The sequence below is a fragment of the Podospora anserina genome, chromosome 5 (genome assembly GCF_000226545.1).
Source record: "Podospora anserina S mat+ genomic DNA chromosome 5, supercontig 4".
Classification (NCBI taxonomy): domain Eukaryota; kingdom Fungi; phylum Ascomycota; class Sordariomycetes; order Sordariales; family Podosporaceae; genus Podospora; species Podospora anserina.
Window position 1 is genome coordinate 8,061 of NW_001914844.1, and position 20,549 is coordinate 28,609.

At 52.1% G+C, this 20,549-nt stretch overlaps 7 protein-coding genes across 7 annotated transcripts in view; 4 read left to right on the forward strand and 3 right to left on the reverse strand.

The window, feature by feature from the left end:
- Window positions 1-1,595: 1,595 nt before the first annotated feature.
- Window positions 1,596-2,891, forward strand: PODANS_5_3170 (uncharacterized protein; the record flags this gene model as incomplete). The annotated part of the gene is made up of 1 exon (XM_001904819.1): window positions 1,596-2,891. A coding segment is annotated over one exon (1,296 nt), but the record flags the coding sequence as incomplete, so codon positions are not given.
- A 2,685-nt stretch (window positions 2,892-5,576) lies between these two features.
- PODANS_5_3180 (uncharacterized protein) lies at window positions 5,577-6,605 on the reverse strand (the record flags this gene model as incomplete). Its single annotated transcript, XM_001904820.1, has 2 exons — window positions 5,577-6,060; window positions 6,133-6,605. 2 exons carry the CDS (start codon window positions 6,603-6,605, stop codon window positions 5,577-5,579), a joined length of 957 nt encoding a protein of 318 aa, XP_001904855.1.
- Window positions 6,606-8,317: 1,712 nt separating this feature from the next.
- Window positions 8,318-10,187, reverse strand: PODANS_5_3190 (uncharacterized protein; the record flags this gene model as incomplete). Its single annotated transcript, XM_001904821.1, has 2 exons — window positions 8,318-8,595; window positions 8,657-10,187. The coding sequence occupies 2 exons, from the start codon at window positions 10,185-10,187 to the stop codon at window positions 8,318-8,320; spliced, it is 1,809 nt and encodes a 602-aa protein (XP_001904856.1).
- A 2,014-nt stretch (window positions 10,188-12,201) lies between these two features.
- Window positions 12,202-13,245, forward strand: PODANS_5_3200 (uncharacterized protein; the record flags this gene model as incomplete). The annotated part of the gene is made up of 1 exon (XM_001904822.1): window positions 12,202-13,245. One exon carries the CDS (start codon window positions 12,202-12,204, stop codon window positions 13,243-13,245), a length of 1,044 nt encoding a protein of 347 aa, XP_001904857.1.
- Window positions 13,246-14,578: 1,333 nt separating this feature from the next.
- On the reverse strand, window positions 14,579-15,240 carry PODANS_5_3210 (uncharacterized protein; the record flags this gene model as incomplete). Its single annotated transcript, XM_001904823.1, has 2 exons — window positions 14,579-14,981; window positions 15,050-15,240. 2 exons carry the CDS (start codon window positions 15,238-15,240, stop codon window positions 14,579-14,581), a joined length of 594 nt encoding a protein of 197 aa, XP_001904858.1.
- A 1,849-nt stretch (window positions 15,241-17,089) lies between these two features.
- PODANS_5_3220 (uncharacterized protein) lies at window positions 17,090-19,328 on the forward strand (the record flags this gene model as incomplete). The annotated part of the gene is made up of 3 exons (XM_001904824.1): window positions 17,090-17,287; window positions 17,441-18,314; window positions 18,367-19,328. The coding sequence occupies 3 exons, from the start codon at window positions 17,090-17,092 to the stop codon at window positions 19,326-19,328; spliced, it is 2,034 nt and encodes a 677-aa protein (XP_001904859.1).
- A 510-nt stretch (window positions 19,329-19,838) lies between these two features.
- The window catches only part of PODANS_5_3230 (uncharacterized protein), a gene marked incomplete at both ends in the record, with an annotated part of 1,386 nt that continues 675 nt past the window's right edge, over window positions 19,839-20,549 (forward strand). Inside the window, 2 exons of the mRNA XM_001904825.1 lie at window positions 19,839-19,869; window positions 19,940-20,547. Coding sequence (XP_001904860.1) covers window positions 19,839-19,869; window positions 19,940-20,547 — 639 coding nt within the window. The remainder of the gene's footprint in view (window positions 19,870-19,939; window positions 20,548-20,549) is intronic.

The following is a 20,549-nucleotide window of genomic DNA, read 5'->3' on the forward strand; positions in this document are numbered from 1 at the left end:
GAAAGGTTATTAGATATATTTTATAATTATGAAAACAAAGGATAGTATTGATAAAATAAATATGTAATATAAAAGAAAATAAAGGAAATTAAAAACAAAAAGCCTCTAAAGAACGTCCTTAAGATACAGCTTTTTAAATATAGTTTAGAAGAGTCTTAGACACAATTTAATACTCTTGACTATAGCTTGGAGGCTTATAATATTTATAGATTTATTAGTACTATTTACTATTATTATTGTTTATTATTACTCTACTCCTATAGAATACACAGAATTCATTATATTTAAAAAGGAATTTAATAAAGAAATAATGTTCATGATATTATTTTATAAAATAAATTTAGAAATTTAGAAAGATATAGGAAGATATAAAAGCAGGAGACTTCAATTATATATAACAGTAGTGTTAGTTTATAGTGATATATATATTACTATATATAGGTAAATAGGTATAGTAGAAATAAAGCAGTAGCAGTATATATATTTAAATATAAAAAGTAGAAGTATATAAGTTAGGATAATGAAAGAAAATAAGGCAAGGTCAGCAGGATAGTGGTAGTAGTAGTAAATTATATATAGTTAAAATTAATTAATATATATAATGTATAACGCGGTTATATAAATGTATATACTTGCAAATAAATATAAGTATAGACTTTCTATAAGTTTATAAACTTATAAGTTTTAGCTTTTGAGTAAAGTTTATACATATAATTAGACTTATAAATCCAGTAAGGCTTATATGTTTGCAAGGCATGAGTAAGGCTTGTAAAGCCCCAGGGACACTCGCTTAGGTAGCCCGCAGAAAAGTGAGCGCCGTTGAACCAAGTGGGTGTACTTGCGTTGATCTTGAAAAAGTATCTTGTAATCAATGACATGCCTGTCTCCAGTCTGACGAACTGCCGTGTTTGTCTGCCGTGGGGGGGCAGCGGCGCCACGTACGCCCGAAGAAAAACATGGCCCAACTGGTGTGTGCCCATGTGGCACAATGCGGGGTCCAACTCAGCAGACGTTTGGACAGGTAGCACGCACATTCACGGAAGGCAAGAATCGACACCTTACAATGTGCAACCCAGGCGACTTCCAGGGTCTACCTGAGCCGCACGTCCAACTTTCAGGGTCTCCGCCATCCCCACCCTGGTCAGTTTTCTCAGCAAGTATACAACAATGGCTATCTCGGTTTCCCTCGTCATCCCTATAACTTATCGACCGACAAACCAGAATCTGGTCACCTACATGCAACCATCCCGGGCTTTCAAAGTTTTTGTTATTGGTGAGACTGCCTACACCAAAATGACGATATCGTGCCCTTCGACAATCTCACTCACTTCTGGATACCCTTTAAATACTACGAACTCAAGTCAGCCCACAGCTAGCAACCACATAAATGCCAGCTGCAAAGCCAACATCTCCGACAGCCCCAGTTGTCAGATACCATGTCTCGACTGCGAACCTTGCGAGAAGCAATGTTCGAACCTTTCTGAAGGGACTGCTGGGGCTTACTATCTGTGTAATAGGCCTCTCTCAGTGTACGTAATTATTGGCTTTCTACATATCGTCACACATCTCCGTTTAGAAGTCGAGTTAACTAGGTAGTCATAGTCCTCCCTGCTGAGCAACTGATTTTCAATGGTGCATGGGACGACAAGATCCACTTAAAACCGGAGCCCGAGTTGCTGAAGGCCGTTATCGAGAAGCATAGGCCGGAAGTTGGCCCATACGTTGAGTTTTATCGTTACGTTCATCAGAATCCAGAGATATCCAGCAAGGAAGCCAAAACCGCCGAGCTGGTAGCGTCACATTTGGGGAAATTAGGCTACAAAGTTTCCTCAGGGATCGGTGGTCATGGTGTTGTCGGGGTAATGAAGAATGGGCCAGGAAAGGTTGTTCTCATGAGAGCCGAGCTCGACGCTCTCCCCATTCTCGAACAGACCAACGTATCCTACCGCAGCGAGCACCGAATGATCGATCGATACGGAAATGAACGTCCTGTCATGCATGCATGCGGCCACGACATGAACATGGCTGCTCTCCTGATGGCATCCTCGTTGCTTAAAAACGCCTTCCACTGGTGGAAAGGCACGTTATTGGTGGTTTTCCAACCGGATGAAGAAGAAACAGGAGGAGCGCAGGCCATGGTTGACGATGGTCTCTATGATATTGTTCCAGTTCCGGATCTTATGCTCGGTCAACATGTCGTGGCTGACAGCAAAGCCGGCACGATAGCCATACGTTCCGGACCAGTGCTTGTGGCGGCCGATTCCCTCCAGGCAAGGGTCTTCGGCGGGCCGTGTGGTGGAGCTAACCCCCAGAGATGCGTGGATCCAATTCCACTCTCAATGCAAATTGTGTTGGGGCTTCAAGATGCCATCACACAGGAGCTAGGGCAACACGAGGACGCAACGGTGGCATGTTGGGGCTTCCACGCTGGCGAGCCTGGCAACGATTACGTGGCCTACGCGGACATCCTCCTCGATATAAAAACAGTCAAGCCGAATATACGCCTTCGTGTGCTAGAGATTGTGAAACAACGCTTCCTTGACGAATGCCGCTCAGCAGGGGCACCGCGTGACCCCGAATTCAACCATACAGTTCGCGCACCGCTCACAACTAACAGCGACTCCATTGCCGGGCCCCTTGCCGAGGTTTTCGCGGGGTTTTTTGGCCAGAGTTTCGTAGATATGCCATTTACAAGCGCTTGTGAGGACTTTCCAATCCTCGGCGCTGCTCATAACATCCCCTACGCGTATTGGAATTTCGGGGGTACACACCCGGACGCAGAAGAACCGGTTCCTTCCAACCACTCACCCCTATTTGCGCCAGAGGTCAATCTGACCTTGAGAACGGGATCAGACGCCATGGCGTTGGCAGCGCTAACCTTTCTGGCTTAACCTGGCATCTTTTTGAGCAGACATGACTTGTCTGTACGGTGACGCCATGCAAGGGCAGAGCATACCTTGAAGTCCATGACTGGACACGATAGGTAGTTCTTTTCGTTAGGTATACAAGAAAACTTTCTTAGGTAGCTTCACACTACCACAGTCCCAGCTTAAACATCGCTATATCCCAGCTTTAAATACTTATTATCCCAGCTTAAATGTTATCATATCCAAGCTTTCGAGACGTTTTATCCCAGGCCTATATCCAAGCTTTCAATACATATTATCCCAACTTAAATACGACTGTATCTAGGCTTTCAAAATATATTATCCCAGCTTAAACGTAGCGATATCCAAGCTTTAATTACTTCCATCTAAGCCTTAGGGAGTCTTATTCAATCTTTACAGTTTAATTATCTGAGCTTTTGTTCTTTTCAAGAAACACCTGTCTGGGTTTATGTTCTATCCGGAAATGAAAAGAGGAGGAATAACTCTCTAAAGGACCTCCACATTATACGTCATCCCATCAAAGACCAACCCCCCATCTGCAACCCTCCCACGTCCCCATCCCCCAAATCCAAGATCAGGCCATGCTAAATCCATCGCATTTGCCGGTCCCAATTTCATCAGTGGTGGCGAATCGTCAGTATCAGGTCCTGGATTCCAAGCCTTCCAACACGAGCCATCCTTCTTCCCATTCAATCTACCACCAAAGATGTTCACCTCTTGAAGAGCTTCACGAAGGACCCTCAAGAGTTGGTCTTTGCGGCCCCGGAGAGCAATCTCTATCTCGCGGTTCTCAGAAATGGGCGGAAACCCAAATGGCTCTTTCAAATTCCAAGTTTCGATGCCTAGCTAAGCTGAGTATCCTTCATGAAGGATAATGGTCCCAGCCTTGAATACCACATGCCGCCCAAATGAGACCAGGATCTTTGTCAACCACAAGACACTGGGCAAACGCTCCAATCATGATATGTTGTAGCGAAAGTGAGTAGTCCGCCCGTATCGAGTACTGGTGTCTGACATTGGCTTGGGCCAAGGCTAAAACCCCAAACACCTTGTCTCGCGGGTCTTTCCCCAAGCTCTTCTCCGTGGCCAGCATCATTTCGAACAAGGATCCACATCCTTCCTTTCTCATATCTCTAATGAAGTGCCCTTTTGCTGCGTACCGAAACCAAGGTGCCGGAGTTGCTTCCCAACGCCACCCAATATCGGGGTTGTCTTCCCAGCCCCACTCGGCATTGGGTGTATCGGCTCCGTCTGTGCTGTCAATCCAATTCAGCATCTTCGGTTTGGGGGTTTGAAGCCGCGGGCTTGTTGGTTGCGGTCGGAACGGCGCTGTATGGGCTGGTCGGTCGAGAGGTCGTGTCCACGACTCGATCGTCAGTGGGTGTTGTGAGCGGGTGACCGTCTGGATACGTGTACTTGACTGTTGCAGGCCAGTGAAGATTCAGATTATCCAACGGCTCATCGGTTGGTACTAGGGGAAGTGGACTGAACCCCGCGACGATAGCTGCGAGCTCGTCGAGGTTGGGCGGCGAGCCACATGAGGTGCAGTGCGGGGTCTTTGTGGTTTTTGACCACTACAAGAGGGTGGTGCAACTTGGTTTGTGCCAGCGAACCATGGGTGGGAGACCGCTTAAAAGAGTGTTGATGCTGGTTCATTGGAGAAAGAGCGGCGTGAAATGTCAATATAGTTAACTAAGGCACTCATGCCTTCAGCCACATTTTACCCCTCACCTGCAGCTTGAGTCTGATCAAGATAAACATTGTTTTGCGTAGCACCAATCAAGAAGCCTTGGAACTAATTCATAATCTGTCATTACGCGAGGCTCGACTGACTTTCCGCAAGACATGGCATGTGAGCTTGGCAGATACATTCCTTTGGACAGTGCTTTGAAGACAAGATCACCAGTTCAGTTGCAGCGAGATTACAGAACTATCTGGCTTCATCCTAACCCTGCGCAATCTGTTCTCATCGGCATGGGGGAAGTATGTCCTGTCCCCACTGACCATACCGAACCACATCTTTTGGCACATCCTTTTCCCGATATGCTTTGCAAGAGAACTCCGCCTTCCAGAAGTAATTGCGGCAAACGTGTGGATTTCGAATCCAGACCAGCGCAAAGGACACCACCACAGCCTAGTCTCTTCCTTGAACTCGGTAAACGACAGCTCATACCCGAGGCACCTTATGGTGAATCAAGACCTTCATGAGTTGATATCGATTTTGGTCCCAGGCCCCTATTCTAGTTTGCGTAGCATTTAAAGCTGTTGAGTGCTCTTGGTCTTCCAGCAAGCTACACTGTAGCTCATTTTCGTCTGCTGAGGACCAACCAAGAGCGTAAAACATGACCTCAAATTCCACTGTCCTGTTCTTGCCATACGCTGGGACATCAGTCTTGACTGTAAACCGCATCGAACCCCAGTCCCATGGCCCATCACCAGTCACAAAGAACGCTCGGTCCTCGTCATCGCATCGGCTCCACGGCCAGGCATCATAGATATCCATTTCCAAGGGGTAGTCAACCTGAAGAGCATGTCTTCGACACTGAGCTATCAGATGCCTTATGTCTGTCAGCGGCTCGGGAATTACTGGGGCCTCAATATCGGCCAGTTCGGTGAGCAAATACCGTGTTCTTGGCACCTTCGGCCAGTATATAGTCTTGTACTCGACAAACTCCCATGGGTTCTCCCTCACAAACCTATCCGAGCCGCACTTTCGTAACCGGATCCCAATCGGCCGTTTGACATCTGAGCAGTTGAGCGGCAGAACATAAGAGATGCTCGTTTGCCTGGTATTGGGTCGGATAGGACCTGGCACTGGATCTTGATACCGCTGTTCGTCATGGAAAAAACTCGCCTGTCGTCGTCTCGAGGTAGTTTGATAAGGGTCTTCGATCCTGCGAAATACAGAGGTGATTCGGCGAGAACACCACAATAAACTCGGGCACCAGGGTGCATTTTTGTGTTTGTTTCTGGTGATACCCTCCAAGCAAAAATGCTGAAGTCGGCTGTGTATTTGATAATCTCTTCCTGTAACCGTCGAAAGGCCTTGGTCCCTTCACCATAAAGCAGAATAATATTGACGTTGAAAAGCCCGAGCATGCAGTAGGCCGTATCCTCTATTCTTGTTGTGGTCCTGGAAGCCGCCCAGTTCATTTTTGGGGCAACCGACATGCTCGATAATTACTGTGTGCGTCTCAGGATGCCCTTGTTGATTCCAGTAATGGAGACAAGATGGTCTATTAGCGTTTCTTTGTCACCCCTGTCCTTCCACTCCCCGTCGAAGAATACCACGTTTGCTGGGGCGATCAGCTCTTGGAGAGTCCATCCACGAGCAAACCACCGGCATCGTGATAGAGTAATTTCCAAAGGGGTGACTCGCGGAGGCGGGAGGTCGGAAAGAAAGACGTAGCACACTGAGGACTGTTGGTACCACTGATACATGGACTTAATAGCCTCGGTTAGCTCAGCGCTGCTGGATTTGTCGATGCAACAGGTGTCGACCCAGGCGTATTGATATCCGTCCTTTTTCGCTATCCGACACGTCATGTCAATCTTCTTGTAGCCCTTCTTGCTCCGGAACATCTGATATCTCCCGCTCTTCATGTCAGCCCAAGTCACCTCTCCATCTTCCCACGTGTGTGATAGGATTGCGTATGGTGGAATATCGTTGCCGATAAACTCCTTGAACCGGCCGTCATTGGTGTTGATAAGTCGCATCTTGATGGAATAGAGAGTATTCCAGCAGTGGTTGCCGGAGGAAAACCGAAAAGATCAACATGTTGAGATTTCGGTACAAAGTATGTCTTTGGTTGGATGAAAGGAGGCCTTCTGCTGCGGCCGGTGAATCTGCCGAGTGATAGGTGTGAGAACAGCACTCGACACTACAGCTGACGGCTGGTGTTAATCAGAGCTCTCAGGCCCTTTGTTCTATTGTCAAGCAATGACTAAGTAAGATACATGATTATCACTCGCTCTCACATCAGAGTCATCCCTTAATACACGGTCATCAGTCCCGTCTTAAAACGATTCGACTTCATCCAAACCCTTCCACTTCCTCCTGTCCCCAATTTCTCTCACTTGTTACCTTGAACACCCTTCTGCCATCCCATTAAACCACCACCATCCCCGCCCACGCCTCCATCCCCACAATCTTCACCTTCAAACTCCAACTCAACAACCCCTCCCGCCAGCTCCCCACCAACCTCCGCGGCTTCATCACCCTCCAAACAGCCGACTTCCGCCTCGCGCTCGCCACCGGCTTCCACCTCCATCCCTCCCACATCATCAACAGCTCCTCGGCCGTCCAGCCCTGCGGCCCAGACGACATGGACAAGGAAGCCCAGCGGTCCTCCCAGCCCCTCTTCCGCTGGAAACGAACCTGGTAAATCGCCAACCCGACCGCCTGCTGGGTCGGCCAGATCAGAAGATACGGAACCAGCCAGGACGAAGACCTCTGCCACGGCGACGTCATCCAGTGGCTGACGACTTTGTGCGTGATGGGGGTGGTGGGGTATCGACGGGGGGGAGCTGAACGGGAGGATTTACAGGTATTTTCCTGACTGGGTGAGAAAATCGGAACATTACCCCAAATCAGCGATGCCGGACTATTGCTATGTTGATAATGGGGTGGAGAAGCCGTTTGTGCCGTGGTGGAGTTGGACGGTCGAGGCTAAGACACACACTGGGGAGGTGCCAGTTGAGACATCGACGCTTGTACTCAGAAACGGGAAATAGCCCCCTCACAAACATAAACAGACCCACCATGAAATTAACCTAAAATTGCCTCTCATCAAGCTGATCTTTAACACTACCAAACTTCCCAAAGAAAAAGTCTCTAACTAAATAAACACCCATCCATTTTCCATCCATCCAAAAAAAAAAAAAAAAAAAAAAAAACTCCTATCATGCAATGCTGCCAGGGTATTCACCATGTAGTACCTACACAACATCCCATCCCCCCCCCTCCTCCTCCTCCTCCTCATCTCGACTCTTCCTCCCTCTCCTGCATCCACTCGGGCGCCAAATCAGCAACCACGGCCTCCTGCTCCGCCAGCTCCTCATCCGTGGAGGCAGAGTGTATCGATCCATTACCCAACGCCCGTTCAAAAAGCTCCTCGGGGCTGGCATCCTCCTCAACAACAACCTCATCTTCCTCCCCGGGTTGGGGCTCCCAGAGTGGATACCTAGGAGACTCCCCCTCCTCTTTGTGCTGACCAGCAAACTCAAACACCGATCCCATCTGGGACACAGGTTGATGCTCAGGAAGTATATCCACTGGGACAATCTTGCCCGATGCCTCAACAAAATACGCCACAGCAACTTGCTCCACCTCCCCGGGAACTTCAGGCTCTTGCGGCTCTGCTGGCGGTGGGGAGTCAGGTTTCTCTTCATCGCGGCTAGACTTGGCCATGGTGTAAGTCGACTCAGAGTCAAATGCCGACGGCATAGGGGAGTCTTTGAACAGGGGTGGGAGTTGGCGGGGTGATTCCGACGAGAACTTGTCCTGAGAAGAGCTGTTGGTTTGGATGGTGATGGCGTTGGTCATGATGGCCGGGTTGGGCACCATGGTCGTGCGGGCGCCTTCGAGAACGAACTTTGTCGCGAGCATCTTGTCCATGCTGTGGCGCTTCATGAAGAGGGAGATGAGGAAGGCGGCGACGGAGGCGCGGGTGATGGTCCCAGTAGACGCCGTGGAAGCCGGCGACGTCTGGGTGTGGGAGGTGTCAGTTTGAAGCTAGAAAAGAGCGGGGAAGGGGCGGTTGACTCACAGGCTTCAAGGGCGCCGATCCGGACAGGATCGGTAGGGTCCATGGCGGCCATCTGAACAACGAACGCCTCGGAGTCGTGAGCAATCTCCTCCGGCATGCCTAACTCGTCGAGCTTCTTGACCATGAGGTTCTGAAAGACTGTACCACCGACTGCGACACCGATGGACATTCCCATGGTGCGCATGAAGGCGTACATGGCTGCGGCTCGACCGGCGTCTTCGACCCGGCTGATAGCCTGGATGCCGACGTTGACGCTGGTGAGGAGGATGCCATGGCCGATACCGAAGACAGCGAGAATGACAGCCCAGACGGGGGTGGGGGTGTCGGTGTCGAAGAAGTGGAGGAGACCGCAGCCGATGGCGGTGATGGCCCAGCCAGACCAGATCGCCCAGCGGTAGTGGCCTGTTCGGGAGGAAATGAGAGAAACGACGATGCTACCGGGGAGCAGGAGACAGGTGACTGGGAAGATGTCGAGTCCGGATTGCGTCGGCTTTTCGAACCGAACCGCGGTGAAGTAGAAGGGAACGTAGTACAGCGCACAAAAGAGAATAAAGCCCTGGAAAAGAGCACAAGCATAGGCGGCAAGCGCGCTCCCACTGCAAAACAGCTGCGGCCTCAAAAACGGCTCCCTCGCCCCATAGCTCTCCCAAACAACACTCATGGCAACACTGAGCACACCCACCACCATGGGCGCGATGACCTGCGCAGACGACCACTCAAACTGCACACCTCCCCAGCTCATGCCAACCAAGAAACTTGTCAACCCCCCAATAAACAAAAACCCGCCCAACCAATCCACCCTTGCAAGCTTGCTCCTCAAGCTCGTCCGCTGAGTCGTCAGCTTGACATAGCAAGGAATCAACACCAGGCCCAACGCGCAAAAAGGCAGGTTGATGTAGAAGCACCAGCTCCAGAATGCCTTCTCGACAAACAACCCCCCAATCAAGGGCCCCAGCACACTCCCCAACGCCCACGCAGCCAGCACCAAAGAAAAGTACTTTGGCCTCTGTCTCAGCGGCACAATATCCGCAAAAATAACCTGTCCCATAGTAATAATCCCCCCACCGCCAATCCCCTGCACCGACCTCCCCGCAAAAAAGACAGTAAAGTTCTTCGCAATCGGGGCGCACAGAACGGTGCCGAGGGTGAAGAACAAGACCGAAAAGATGAGCATCTCCTTCCTGCCAAAGATGTCCGACAAGGCGGCGATGAAGGGCTGGCACACGGCGCAGGACAGGAGGTAGGATGTCCCTGCCCAGAAGGCGTCTGTTGCCGTCCCGCCGAGGTCGATGGCGAGGGTGGGGAGGACGGACACGAGGATGGTTGCGTCGAGGGCGACCATGAGGGAGATGATTGCGAGGGTGATCATGACGGCGTATTCCTGCTTTCCTGGTTTCCACTCGAGCTCTTGCTTGAGGGTGAGGCCGTGGTGGGGGTCTTCGCCTCGCTCGAGGGAGGAGGAGGAGGAGGGGGTGTCGTCCCGGGATCGGGGCATTACTGTTAGAGATGGGCGGTGGCGGTGGGTTGGCATCAAGTTGTCTGTCGATGGGATATAGGGTCGGGTGATGGGAGGTTTCGTAAAGGGGGAAGAACAAAAATCCAAGAGGGAAACTGGAAAAAGGAACGAGTGGCCTTGGACACGGGAGACTTAACACCGAAGCAGACAGGGGTTTGTCATGCGGGCTGTTTTGTTGCTAAGGGGGGAAAGCGTCTGTCCTCAGGATCGAAGAATTAAAAGAACCGGTGGGTAGGAAGGGGGGATATACCACTGCTTCAGGGGAGTTTGGGAGGAGTCTGTCGGTTCCGGTTTTCTTTATCTCTCACATTCCCCTCCTTCCGAAGTTTATGGACATGTGGTGAAAGTGGCAAGTTGTCTGTCTTGTTTGATGGCGATAAGGTGCAGAACCAAGATGCTACCGCACGTCAAGCGCAGGTGAGGTCTGGAAGGAATTAGCTCACAGTCATCTCAGTCCAGGAAACGCAACATTCGGTTCAAGCTTTCTGTTATGGCATCGAGTCACAGAGTTTGGGGATTTGCATGTCAGTGAGGGTCGGATGGGAAGAGCGGGCATGCCCAGGGGTAAACAGGCTTATAGCACCAAACGTCAGAGAGGGACTACTGCTAGATGTGTCTAGATACAGGTCACCATGCTAGATACGTTGACTCTCACGTAGCTAACGTTGAGTTGCACTGACGATTGCTGATATAGCGTACGTGAATGGCTGTTTGCAGTGGAGGGTGGGGTGAGTGATACTCAGACTTGGATCACAGTATCACAACAGCCATTGATGGCAACCAATGGCTGATCACATACATCTTGGGAAAAATTACCAACAATAGCAATCCCAGGCTCAATATCGGTCTGTCATGAATAGATGGAAAGACAACAGTATATGGTAGGGTCACAACGGGTGGCGCCTCCCTCCCGCAGCGAACAGCCGTCCGCGTTATTGGACACAGCCCACATGGCAAATGGGAGACTGGAACGCCGATTGGTGACGAGATTGGCCTGTGGGTGGCTGCAGCCGCTGTTTCAAAGAGAAGTTTCCCCCCAGCTGAAGCTGCAGGTGCAAGTTCCCCGCACTTAACCACCCATCTGGACTAACAAGAGACCGTCGTGGAGTTTATTCTCGGTAACAGCTTACCTTATTTTGACCTGGGTGGTATCACAGGGTTTTCCATGTCTCGGAGAGAAAGCAATGTTGATCGACAAGGGCGGCGATGGGCAAAGAGACAATACCATGAACCAGCACCCGAAATGTTCCACAAAGAAAGATGAGGATTCTAAGCAGCATGGCAGTCACATAGTCACATGGGAAAAGTTTGTTTGATCTCACTACCAACAACTTGGACTGGAGCCACGGTGCAAGCCATGCAACTGCCGGCACTAGCACACCGTTCCCGAAGCGGGCATTGCAGAAAAACCGATGCCTTTCCAGATGGCGTCAGTTTCGCATGCTCTGGAGCTTCATAAACCCCGTCGTCGCTTGCACCATGCTGGGGCTGATGTCATGACTGTTTGCCAGCTTCCAGCTTGGAGGTATGCAGCTGAGCAAGTGCATAGAACCTCATTCTCTAACACGTTATCTACCACGGGCTGAACAAAACAGCCGTTTCCCCGACTATGACCAGCCCTGCGCCTCTCTTACGCGCTTACCGTCCATGATAGGACGCAAACTAGAGTTTTATCTCTGCCACCAAACCAAATGTAACCCTACCTACTTCGCTGTGTTTCGCAGGCTGTCCCCATCGACCGTGTTTGACCTCTGGTATATCAGACTGTGTGTTGGGAGAACAGCGGCAAATGTTTGCCAATTTAGGAACGAGAAAAGACAAGGCATTTGTCCCCGTGGTGCAGCTGAAATGGTGTGACATTACAGCCAGGAACCAAACTGCTATATTTATCGACACGTATTTGTGCTGTCTTGCACAGCAGCTAGGTGTCTACCATGACACCGGCGGGCGGATATAATACCTCTGTGATCACAAACCTCCATCAGTCTGCCCTGCCTCACCTACCTAATGACAACTACACCTCACCAACATGACCTCTTCATCTCCCATCCCAGGCTTCACCCCCCTCTCCCCCACAATCCACCTCTATCAACCCCCTTCCCCTACTCTCACCCATCATACCTCCCCCAACCCTCCCCAACTAATAATCCTCTGCACCTGGACCTCCGCCAAACCAGCCCACATAGCAAAATACACCACCGCCTACCAATCCCTCCACCCCACCACCCCCATCCTCCTAATAACAACCCACATCACCGACCTAATCATCCATTCCATCCCCCACAAGACAAAATCCCTCCTCCCCGCCTTGACTTACCTCCTCAGGCTCCCAGCCACCACCCCAGGACCATACTTCTCCCCCTTCTCCCCCCCAACCGCGCGATTACCCCCCGGCTCAATCCTCCTGCACACCTTCTCCGAAGGCGGCTCCTTCGCCGCCGTCTCCCTCGCCACAACCTACCTCCACCACTCAAAACAAAAGCTCCCAGTCGGGGCATTCATCTTCGACTCCACGCCCGGAAGCCCAACACCGTCTTTTGCCTCCTCCACGGCAGCCTTTGCGAGGACACTCCCCGGTTTTTGTCAACATAATGTTATTCGGAAGAGCGTTGGCGGGGTGGTGTACCTCTCTTTTCGGGCCCGCTCAGGCAACAGAGACAAAGCGCGGCGGGACTGGCTGCACTTTACACAACTGGGGTTGAATAACGAAAGGCTATGGGATTCATCATCCGAGAGTGTCCCAACGACGTACCTCTTTAGCGAAAAGGACGATCTTGTCTTGTGGGAAGATGTGCAAGACCATGCGGTCAGGGCAAAGAGACGGAGCTTGATGGTTAGGTTTAAAGAGACGGGGCACTGCGGGCATGTCATGGGGGAGAGGGAGAGGGAGATATACTGGGCTGCGGTGAGGCTGACATGGGAAGGGGTGAGGGTTGATGGGGGGTTGGGGGTGAAACTACATGGTTTGAGGGGGACAACGGTAGGGTGGAACAACAGAAAGGGGTGGCTTAGTTTGGATAGTTTGTGTCTTGAGGAGGAGGAGGAGGAGGAGGAGGAGAGAATAAGGATATGACAAGAAAAAAAAAAGAAAAGAAAAAAGGGAACAAAAATAAATCGAAACAACTACCTTATTTAATCCTTCCTCTGTTTCCTAGAGGATCCCCACGTCCTAACTCTCTAAGCCAGAAAATATCTAGCCGTAGAATTAATCCCACCCCATACCGACAATGACATTCCTCTCTTATTCCTCCCCATGTGTATGTACATCACCGTAATCCTCTGCACAACTCCTTCCCTCAGGGATCACCGCCGTGCACCCCAGACTCCTTTGTTCCGCACTACCCAACCCATTTTCTAGCTATTTCAGCCTCCGGGTAGTCTCACACCGATACTCGGCAAGTGTCGTTTGTACCGAGATCATCGGAGGGGTGGTCATACATTTGTGTCGTCAATCGACGAGGATAATTGTTGCAAGTTGTGAATCGAAACGTTGAAGGGTATCATGTACATGTATCCAGCCCCTATAAACATCGAATTCCAGGCGTAATTTCAGGCTGCCGAAAAGCAGGAGGTGGCGCATTGTAAAATTCGGGGTATCCTGTCCCCGTTCTTTTTGTTGATTTGTTGGTGACCCTTTTTTTGGTTTGTCTTGTCATTTTGCTGATGGGGACGGCGCTTTTCGCCATCCCTCGGCGTCTTGATCGTGGTTGTGAATGGACCGAGAGGGTCAAGCCCCAGAGCTAGACTCTTGTTGGATGGGCTTTCTTGCGGCATCGTGATGGAGGATCCCCCTAAGTACCGCAAGTTTTGGCGAGATCTGCAGAAGATGTTTGCAGCAGACTCGATTTGAACTGAGTACCACTCCAGACTCCCCGAGCTCTAAACTCGAGATGAGCAGTTGGACCCAGACGAATGGGCCACCGACCAGGTTGCCAGTCTGATCGGCGATTCAACCTCTCGGAAAACTGAGTTAAGGGTTCGGTTGGATGAGGGGGTGTGGTGTAGGTTATGGGGAGGCCGAGCGGTGGTGTCTCGTGGTGGTGGTTGTGGACCTGGGTGAGGTGGATGAAGCTGAACTCTAATCGCCAAAGTCAGTACCGGAATGCTTGGGTCTGTGGTGTGGCACAAAACCTCCAAGACGGCGCCAAGTGGAACAAAGGGGACCTGTCGAGACATGTCTCAGTTGTTGAAAAAATCAAGTCGATTGCCATGACATCCCAAGGACGTCGTGCTTAAAGATTCGCCAGATAACTCCAAACCAAGTATCGATACAGTCCCGCCGCCCGTTTCCCTGGATATCATACATACACTCCTTTATTCATGACATAAATCATTCCCGCCCATATTCATCCCCAATTCCTATCCTAACGTGCCGTTTTGTCCTTTTCTTCCTCATAGCAAAATCATCATGACTTGTCCTGGAGAGGACTTCCCCGGAGAGGGCTTCCTCGCAAGGGACTCCCTCGTAACGGGCTGCCTCGGCTGCTATCCCTCTTAGGCCATTGGTTATTGGTCCCGTCCAGATCGTCAAATGGGTCTAAGTGGTCGTTGAGCTGGGCGGTGCTCAGCTTTGCTTCCTTGGGGGCATCCAGAGGGTCTCTTGAACGTCGACCAAAACCGCTGGGTGAGCCCTCAGGCGAGAATTTGGAGTCGCTATCATGTGCGCGTGATCGCTTCGTGGAGGGTACATCGTCAAGACCGTAGTCTGCCGCTTGGAACCGATCGCTCTTGTCCTCGCTCGCATCTCTCTTCTTCTTCCGGCGGTGCAAAAATGCAAGGACGCTCAAAGTGCAAATAATGAGGGCACCACTTGTAGACACTCAGTCAGCAATGGTTCGCCAAGTGCATATGATGCCAAGAGCGAGGTAAACACTCACAAAACACTGCCAACCACAATCCAGGTAATTTTGGCGGTCGAAATGCCGGGCTTCTCGCACAGATTGATATTTGGTTGCGGGCTGCACTCGTCGTCCTCGCGAGGGAGGAGCATGGCGGCTACTGCGCGCTTGAGCTTCGCAGCAGACCAATGCTGCATGCGTGCAGCGGGAGCTATCCCTTGGGGCGCCATTGCTGCTTGGGAGGTTGGTGTTGGTGTAGTTCTAGGGAAAAAGCGATTGCAAAGCGATTGCAAAGCGATTGACCCAGTTTCCGTTCCCTTCGGGTTCCGCCAAAAATCAGACCATCTGCTTTTCAATCTTCCAGCGATTGTCGAAAAATGGTCGGGATCTGTTGGCCGCACTTGAAGAGAAACCGACGGCGGGCCGCCTTGTGTAAGCGTGTGCCGTAGCGGGAGGTGGTGCGCTCAGGAACGTGGAAAAAGGCAGTGCGGGCAGTCTGTTGGTATGTTGTCCGCGACACGTTGGGAACACCGGAGGTCCACAAGACAAGATAGCAGCGAAGGTAAAGGTTTCGAAGTCGAAAACGAAGGTGAGGATGAAGACGAAACACGCATCACATCAAACCGCCGGGGCTGACAGGAAGATAAAAAAAGGCCGTTGGCATAGCGTCACAGTCTTGTTGTTAATTGAGAAATCCTGAATCCGGAATCGTTGCGAGCGGTAGGTGACGTCGAGAGCGTGTCCGTGTCAAGGGATAATTACCAACCGAACGGCGCAGTCTGATTGGTGCCTCACAGTCAGAAATGCAGGAAGCCGGGATCCACCCCGGCATGCAAGCGATGCTGCAGCATAAATTCGCTGATGTGATTGGGCGAGAGGGTGCTTGACGATGGGGGAGTTTCACGCTGCAAAAACAAGCACCTCGCCTAGAGACAGGATCTGTTGGAGGCATCCAGGCCCTTCGCTTTTTTGTATCATGAACTTCTTGTACGAGCTGCTCCGTAGTATCGGGCTTACTGCCCCGTTCAGCAAGAGGATGTTCGTGTTGTCAACAGACGAACTCACGGCTAGGTACGGTAGCGAGCAAGTATCACGAACACAACAGTTTTCGCCGTGGAAACGCTCCAGCGGACTAATGCCGTGCCATGAGTCGGATGGTCCCATAGTAAACCTGCAGTCAAGATCGCCAAACAGGGAACTAAACAACCTCGTCTTGGACGTCATGGAGATACTATCTACAGTACAGTGATATTCACAGCTTGCCAAAATCCTGGACAACACAAGCTTTTGGTTCTACTGATCATAATGCTTGACTTAGTTTGAGTTGTCATAGCCACAACTTATGTTCCAATCTCCGTCCAACGGCATGTCGGGAGTGCTGTGCTGCCACGTTTTGATTGAACCGACATGAAGATATTCTATCTCTGACACGTTGCACGGCCAGCTTGGAAAGATCGACCGGGCGATGCCGGTGTTCCGTTTCATAGGCCCTCTTCTATAAGAGAGATGCTATCACCAAAACAGTGGACGGGGTCGAATCCAGGACAACGGTTGAGGTCATGGCTTTCCACAGCACTGCAACGGTCTTTTAGTTCCCCGCTAAAAGATACGTACCGGGGCGCATCCCCCACATTTGGTACAAGAGAGATGCTGGTTGGAAACAGAAATTGCTGGCCTCTTCCTGGCTTACGCCCGGCTCATTGTGAAACAACTCAAACAGGACATCCTTTCTCTCACAGTGAGGCCGTTGAAATTCTGCTCCCAACCCCACCAGAAGCTGGGGATTTGGTGGGGGTTTATTGAATCTCTGCATTGGCCCGTGCACTTCGAGCCAAGGGCGACTCGACTGGCAAGGGCGGTCATCTGATTGCTTTTACGTGATTGGCCACCGGCTCTTGAGCTTCGTTCGGTCGAGAAATCCACTCACTGAATGTCACAACCCGTTCGAGAAAATTGCCGACATCTTACCGCCGACAAAGTTCAAAGTCGACGCTCCAGATCGCCAGATCCCAGCCGGCAGTATTTCTGGTTGACGGCTACTCACCAGCATATCTTACAACAGAACTTCTCACCGATACAATGTCTACAAACCCGGGCACCATGCGAGGCCCGAGCCGGACCGGCCAGCGCGGCGGCATCCCTTTCACCCCCAATACCCCTACGACATCGTCTGCCTCTTCGGCAATCCCCAGACCAGTCGAAACCACCCATGCTGCCCCCAGCGAGAGCGGCGCCTCCTTGAGTGCCGGCAGACAAAAACAAGCAAAGCGGGACGAGGTGTGTATTTTGGCTTCTTTTTCTTCTTGTTCTGAGCCAGTTATCGGCTCGTCTTGGCGCCTCTATTTCGCATCTCCTGATCAGTGACGTGGCGGACGAGGAGAAATACCACTTGGTGGGCGACAGGATGAAGACTTACTCTGTAACTACCAGGCCATCCGCCGCAAGCTGGAGAGTGATCTCTCCAAGAAGAAGCACCTTACCAGCCGAGCCCGCCATTCCCGCAAAGCCCCTCCCGGCACCGTCCTTGCCCTCAAGCCTAGCCCCGCCCTTCAGATCAAGCCCGCGACGACCGTTTCCGAGGCTGCCCAGTTGATGGCCGCGAAAAGGGAAGACTGCGTGCTTGTTACCGACGACGATGAGAGAATTGCCGGCATCTTCACCGCCAAGGATCTCGCCTTTCGCGTTGTTGGAGCTGGGTTGAAGGCCGCCAATGTCACCATTGCCGAAATCATGACCAAGAACCCCCTCTGCGCCAGAACCGATACCAGTGCCACCGATGCCCTCGACCTCATGGTCCGCAAGGGCTTCCGCCACTTGCCAGTTATGGACGAGAACCAAGACATCTCTGGTGTGCTCGATATCACAAAGTGCTTTTACGAGGCCATGGAGAAGTTGGAGCGGGCCTACTCTTCGTCTCGCCGTCTCTACGACGCCCTCGAGGGTGTGCAGTCCGAGTTGGGCACAAGTCAGCCTCAACAGATTATTCAGTATGTTGAGGCCTTGCGGTCCAAGATGTCGGGTCCTACCCTCGAGTCGGTCCTCAACGGCATCCCACCCACCACCGTCAGCGTGCGGACATCGGTCAAGGAGGCTGCCCAGTTGATGAAGGAGAACCACACCACAGCCGTCTTGGTGCAAGATCAGGGCGCTATTACGGGTATCTTCACCAGCAAGGATGTTGTCCTGCGTGTTATTGCCCCAGGCCTTGATCCTGCCACTTGCAGCGTCGTCCGTGTGATGACCCCTCACCCCGACTTTGCGCCCATGGACATGACCATCCAGGCTGCTCTTCGCAAGATGCATGGTATGTTTACTTGTCCAAACTTTGTTGAGATCAAACTAATACGGTGCTTCAGATGGCCACTACCTTAACCTCCCGGTGATGAACGATGGAGGCGAGATCGTCGGTATGGTCGATGTACTCAAGCTCACATATGCCACTCTCGAACAGATCAACACGATGGGGACAGGCGCCGACAACGAAGGACCGGCATGGAACAAATTCTGGCTCTCGCTTGACCACGAGACCGAGTCCATGGTCTCTGGTGACGGCTCCCATCACCACACCCACCACACCCGCTCCGTCATGTCCCCCGATATGTCCCGCGACAGAATCAACGACAGCGTTGCGCCCGGCGATTCAGCCAGCCATGCGGGTGTTGATTCGCCCCCCCATAGTGCTGTGGCGCCCATCACACCCGAACTCCCTCCCAGCGAGATCCCATTCGCCTTCAAGTTCAAGGCGCCTAGCGGGCGTGTCCATCGTCTGCAAGTGACTGCTGCGCACGGCATGGAGGAATTTGTTGCCAACGTCGCAGCGAAGCTCGGCGCCGAGGTGGAGACTATTGGAGGCGCACCAGCGGTTGAGGATGGTCTGCTCTCTGGCGGATTTGCCCTGAGCTATCTGGATGATGAGGGTGATTCGGTTTCCATCACAACAGACCAGGATCTCCTGGAGGCCATTCTCCTGGCTCGTCATGGCCATCGCGAGAAGGTCGATCTCTTTGTTCACCACCCCAACCAACCTCCCGTTGCCGTCGCCCCAGCGCCAGAACCGGTGGCTCACCCCACTCCTCCTGCCTCGTCAGTAGTCAGAGAGCGGAGAAAGGCACACCACGAGGAGGAGTCCGAGGAAGAGGAGGACGAATCTGAGGAGGAGGCGCCTGTTCGCCGGAGAACCCGCACGCGAACTGCGCCTCTTCAGCAGGAACAGGTCATTGCCGGTGTCCCTAATGAGCTCCTGCTGCCAGGTGCTATTGTCACATTGGCCGTCGTTATCATTGGTGTGTTTGCCATTGGTAGAGCGTCTAGCAGATAAACAGATGTGGCAGGCGGGAGAGGAATGTTGGGGGAGTATATATCCGCTTTTAGGGGGGTGGTGAAAGCAAAATCCGGTGACGAGACGAACGAGCCTTGCGTTGGGGCGAGCCTTTTACGATGCACACCTACAAAACCACATGGTTCGGGCAGGCGAGGTTCGCGGTGTAGAATTCTTTTGTATCAGACTTCATGACTGCCTATTGATTCCATAGATGATCTAATAGCACTTTTTTATTTTTCCTTTGTTCAGCAATTGACGGATCCCCCCTCTCTTCTCATCCATTGTCTTCTCACTGCCCCTGAAATGAACGAGTGATGTCGTAACGTGGGGTGAGAGACCTCCGATGTGGTGCGGGCGTCGGTTCGGGTGGTCGGCGGCTCGGCGGGGAGCGAAGCACGGGCCACCTCGAATTGGAGCTGCTCCTCTGGAGAAAAGTTGATTTGCGCTTCGGCCGGCAATAGAACTTCTGGAACTGGTGATGCCTGTTAGACACCCAGCATTCCCGCCATGATTATACGGAATTTCGGCGTGCGGCACGGTGAGTCTTGTTTGACAGCGGCTCGATTCCTCAGAACCCTCGCTAATTGAGTTGAATGTGTGAATCACAGGCCGCCAGGTGCTCTCTGCCCCTCACTCGGCACCATCATGTCTCCGACTCTTCTCTACCCAGACCACAACGACGACAACGACCGCCACCCCCGTGCCCGGAAACCAAGAAGCGGTCGAGCAGCTCGCCGCTCTGAGCGCCACGGATGCCGCCCGCGAAGCCAGGCTCGCCGGCCGCCGACAGCAGCAGGAGATTGCGGCCATCCCGCGCAACTTCAGGAAGTTTATCAAGTACCAAAAGGAAACGGAGAAGCTCGGGTCCGAGGTTGAGAGGCGGTATCTCCCCGACGAGATCATCCGCAACCCGCCCCACGACGCCAGCTTGGAGGACCTGCTCGCGGCGCAGTGCCACATGGGCCATCATGTCTCGAGGTGGAACCCGGCCAACTCGAGGTACATTTATGGTGAGAGGTCGGATATTCACATCATCAGCCTGGAGCAGACGGCGGCGCACTTGAGGAGGGCGGCGAGGGTGGTGGAGGAGGTGGCGTATCATGGAGGGTTGATTCTGTTTGTGGGGAACAGGAAGGGGCAGATGCCGATTGTGACGAGGATGGCGGAGCTGGCGGGGGCGTGTCACCTTTTTCAGAAGTGGACGCCGGGGGTGTATCA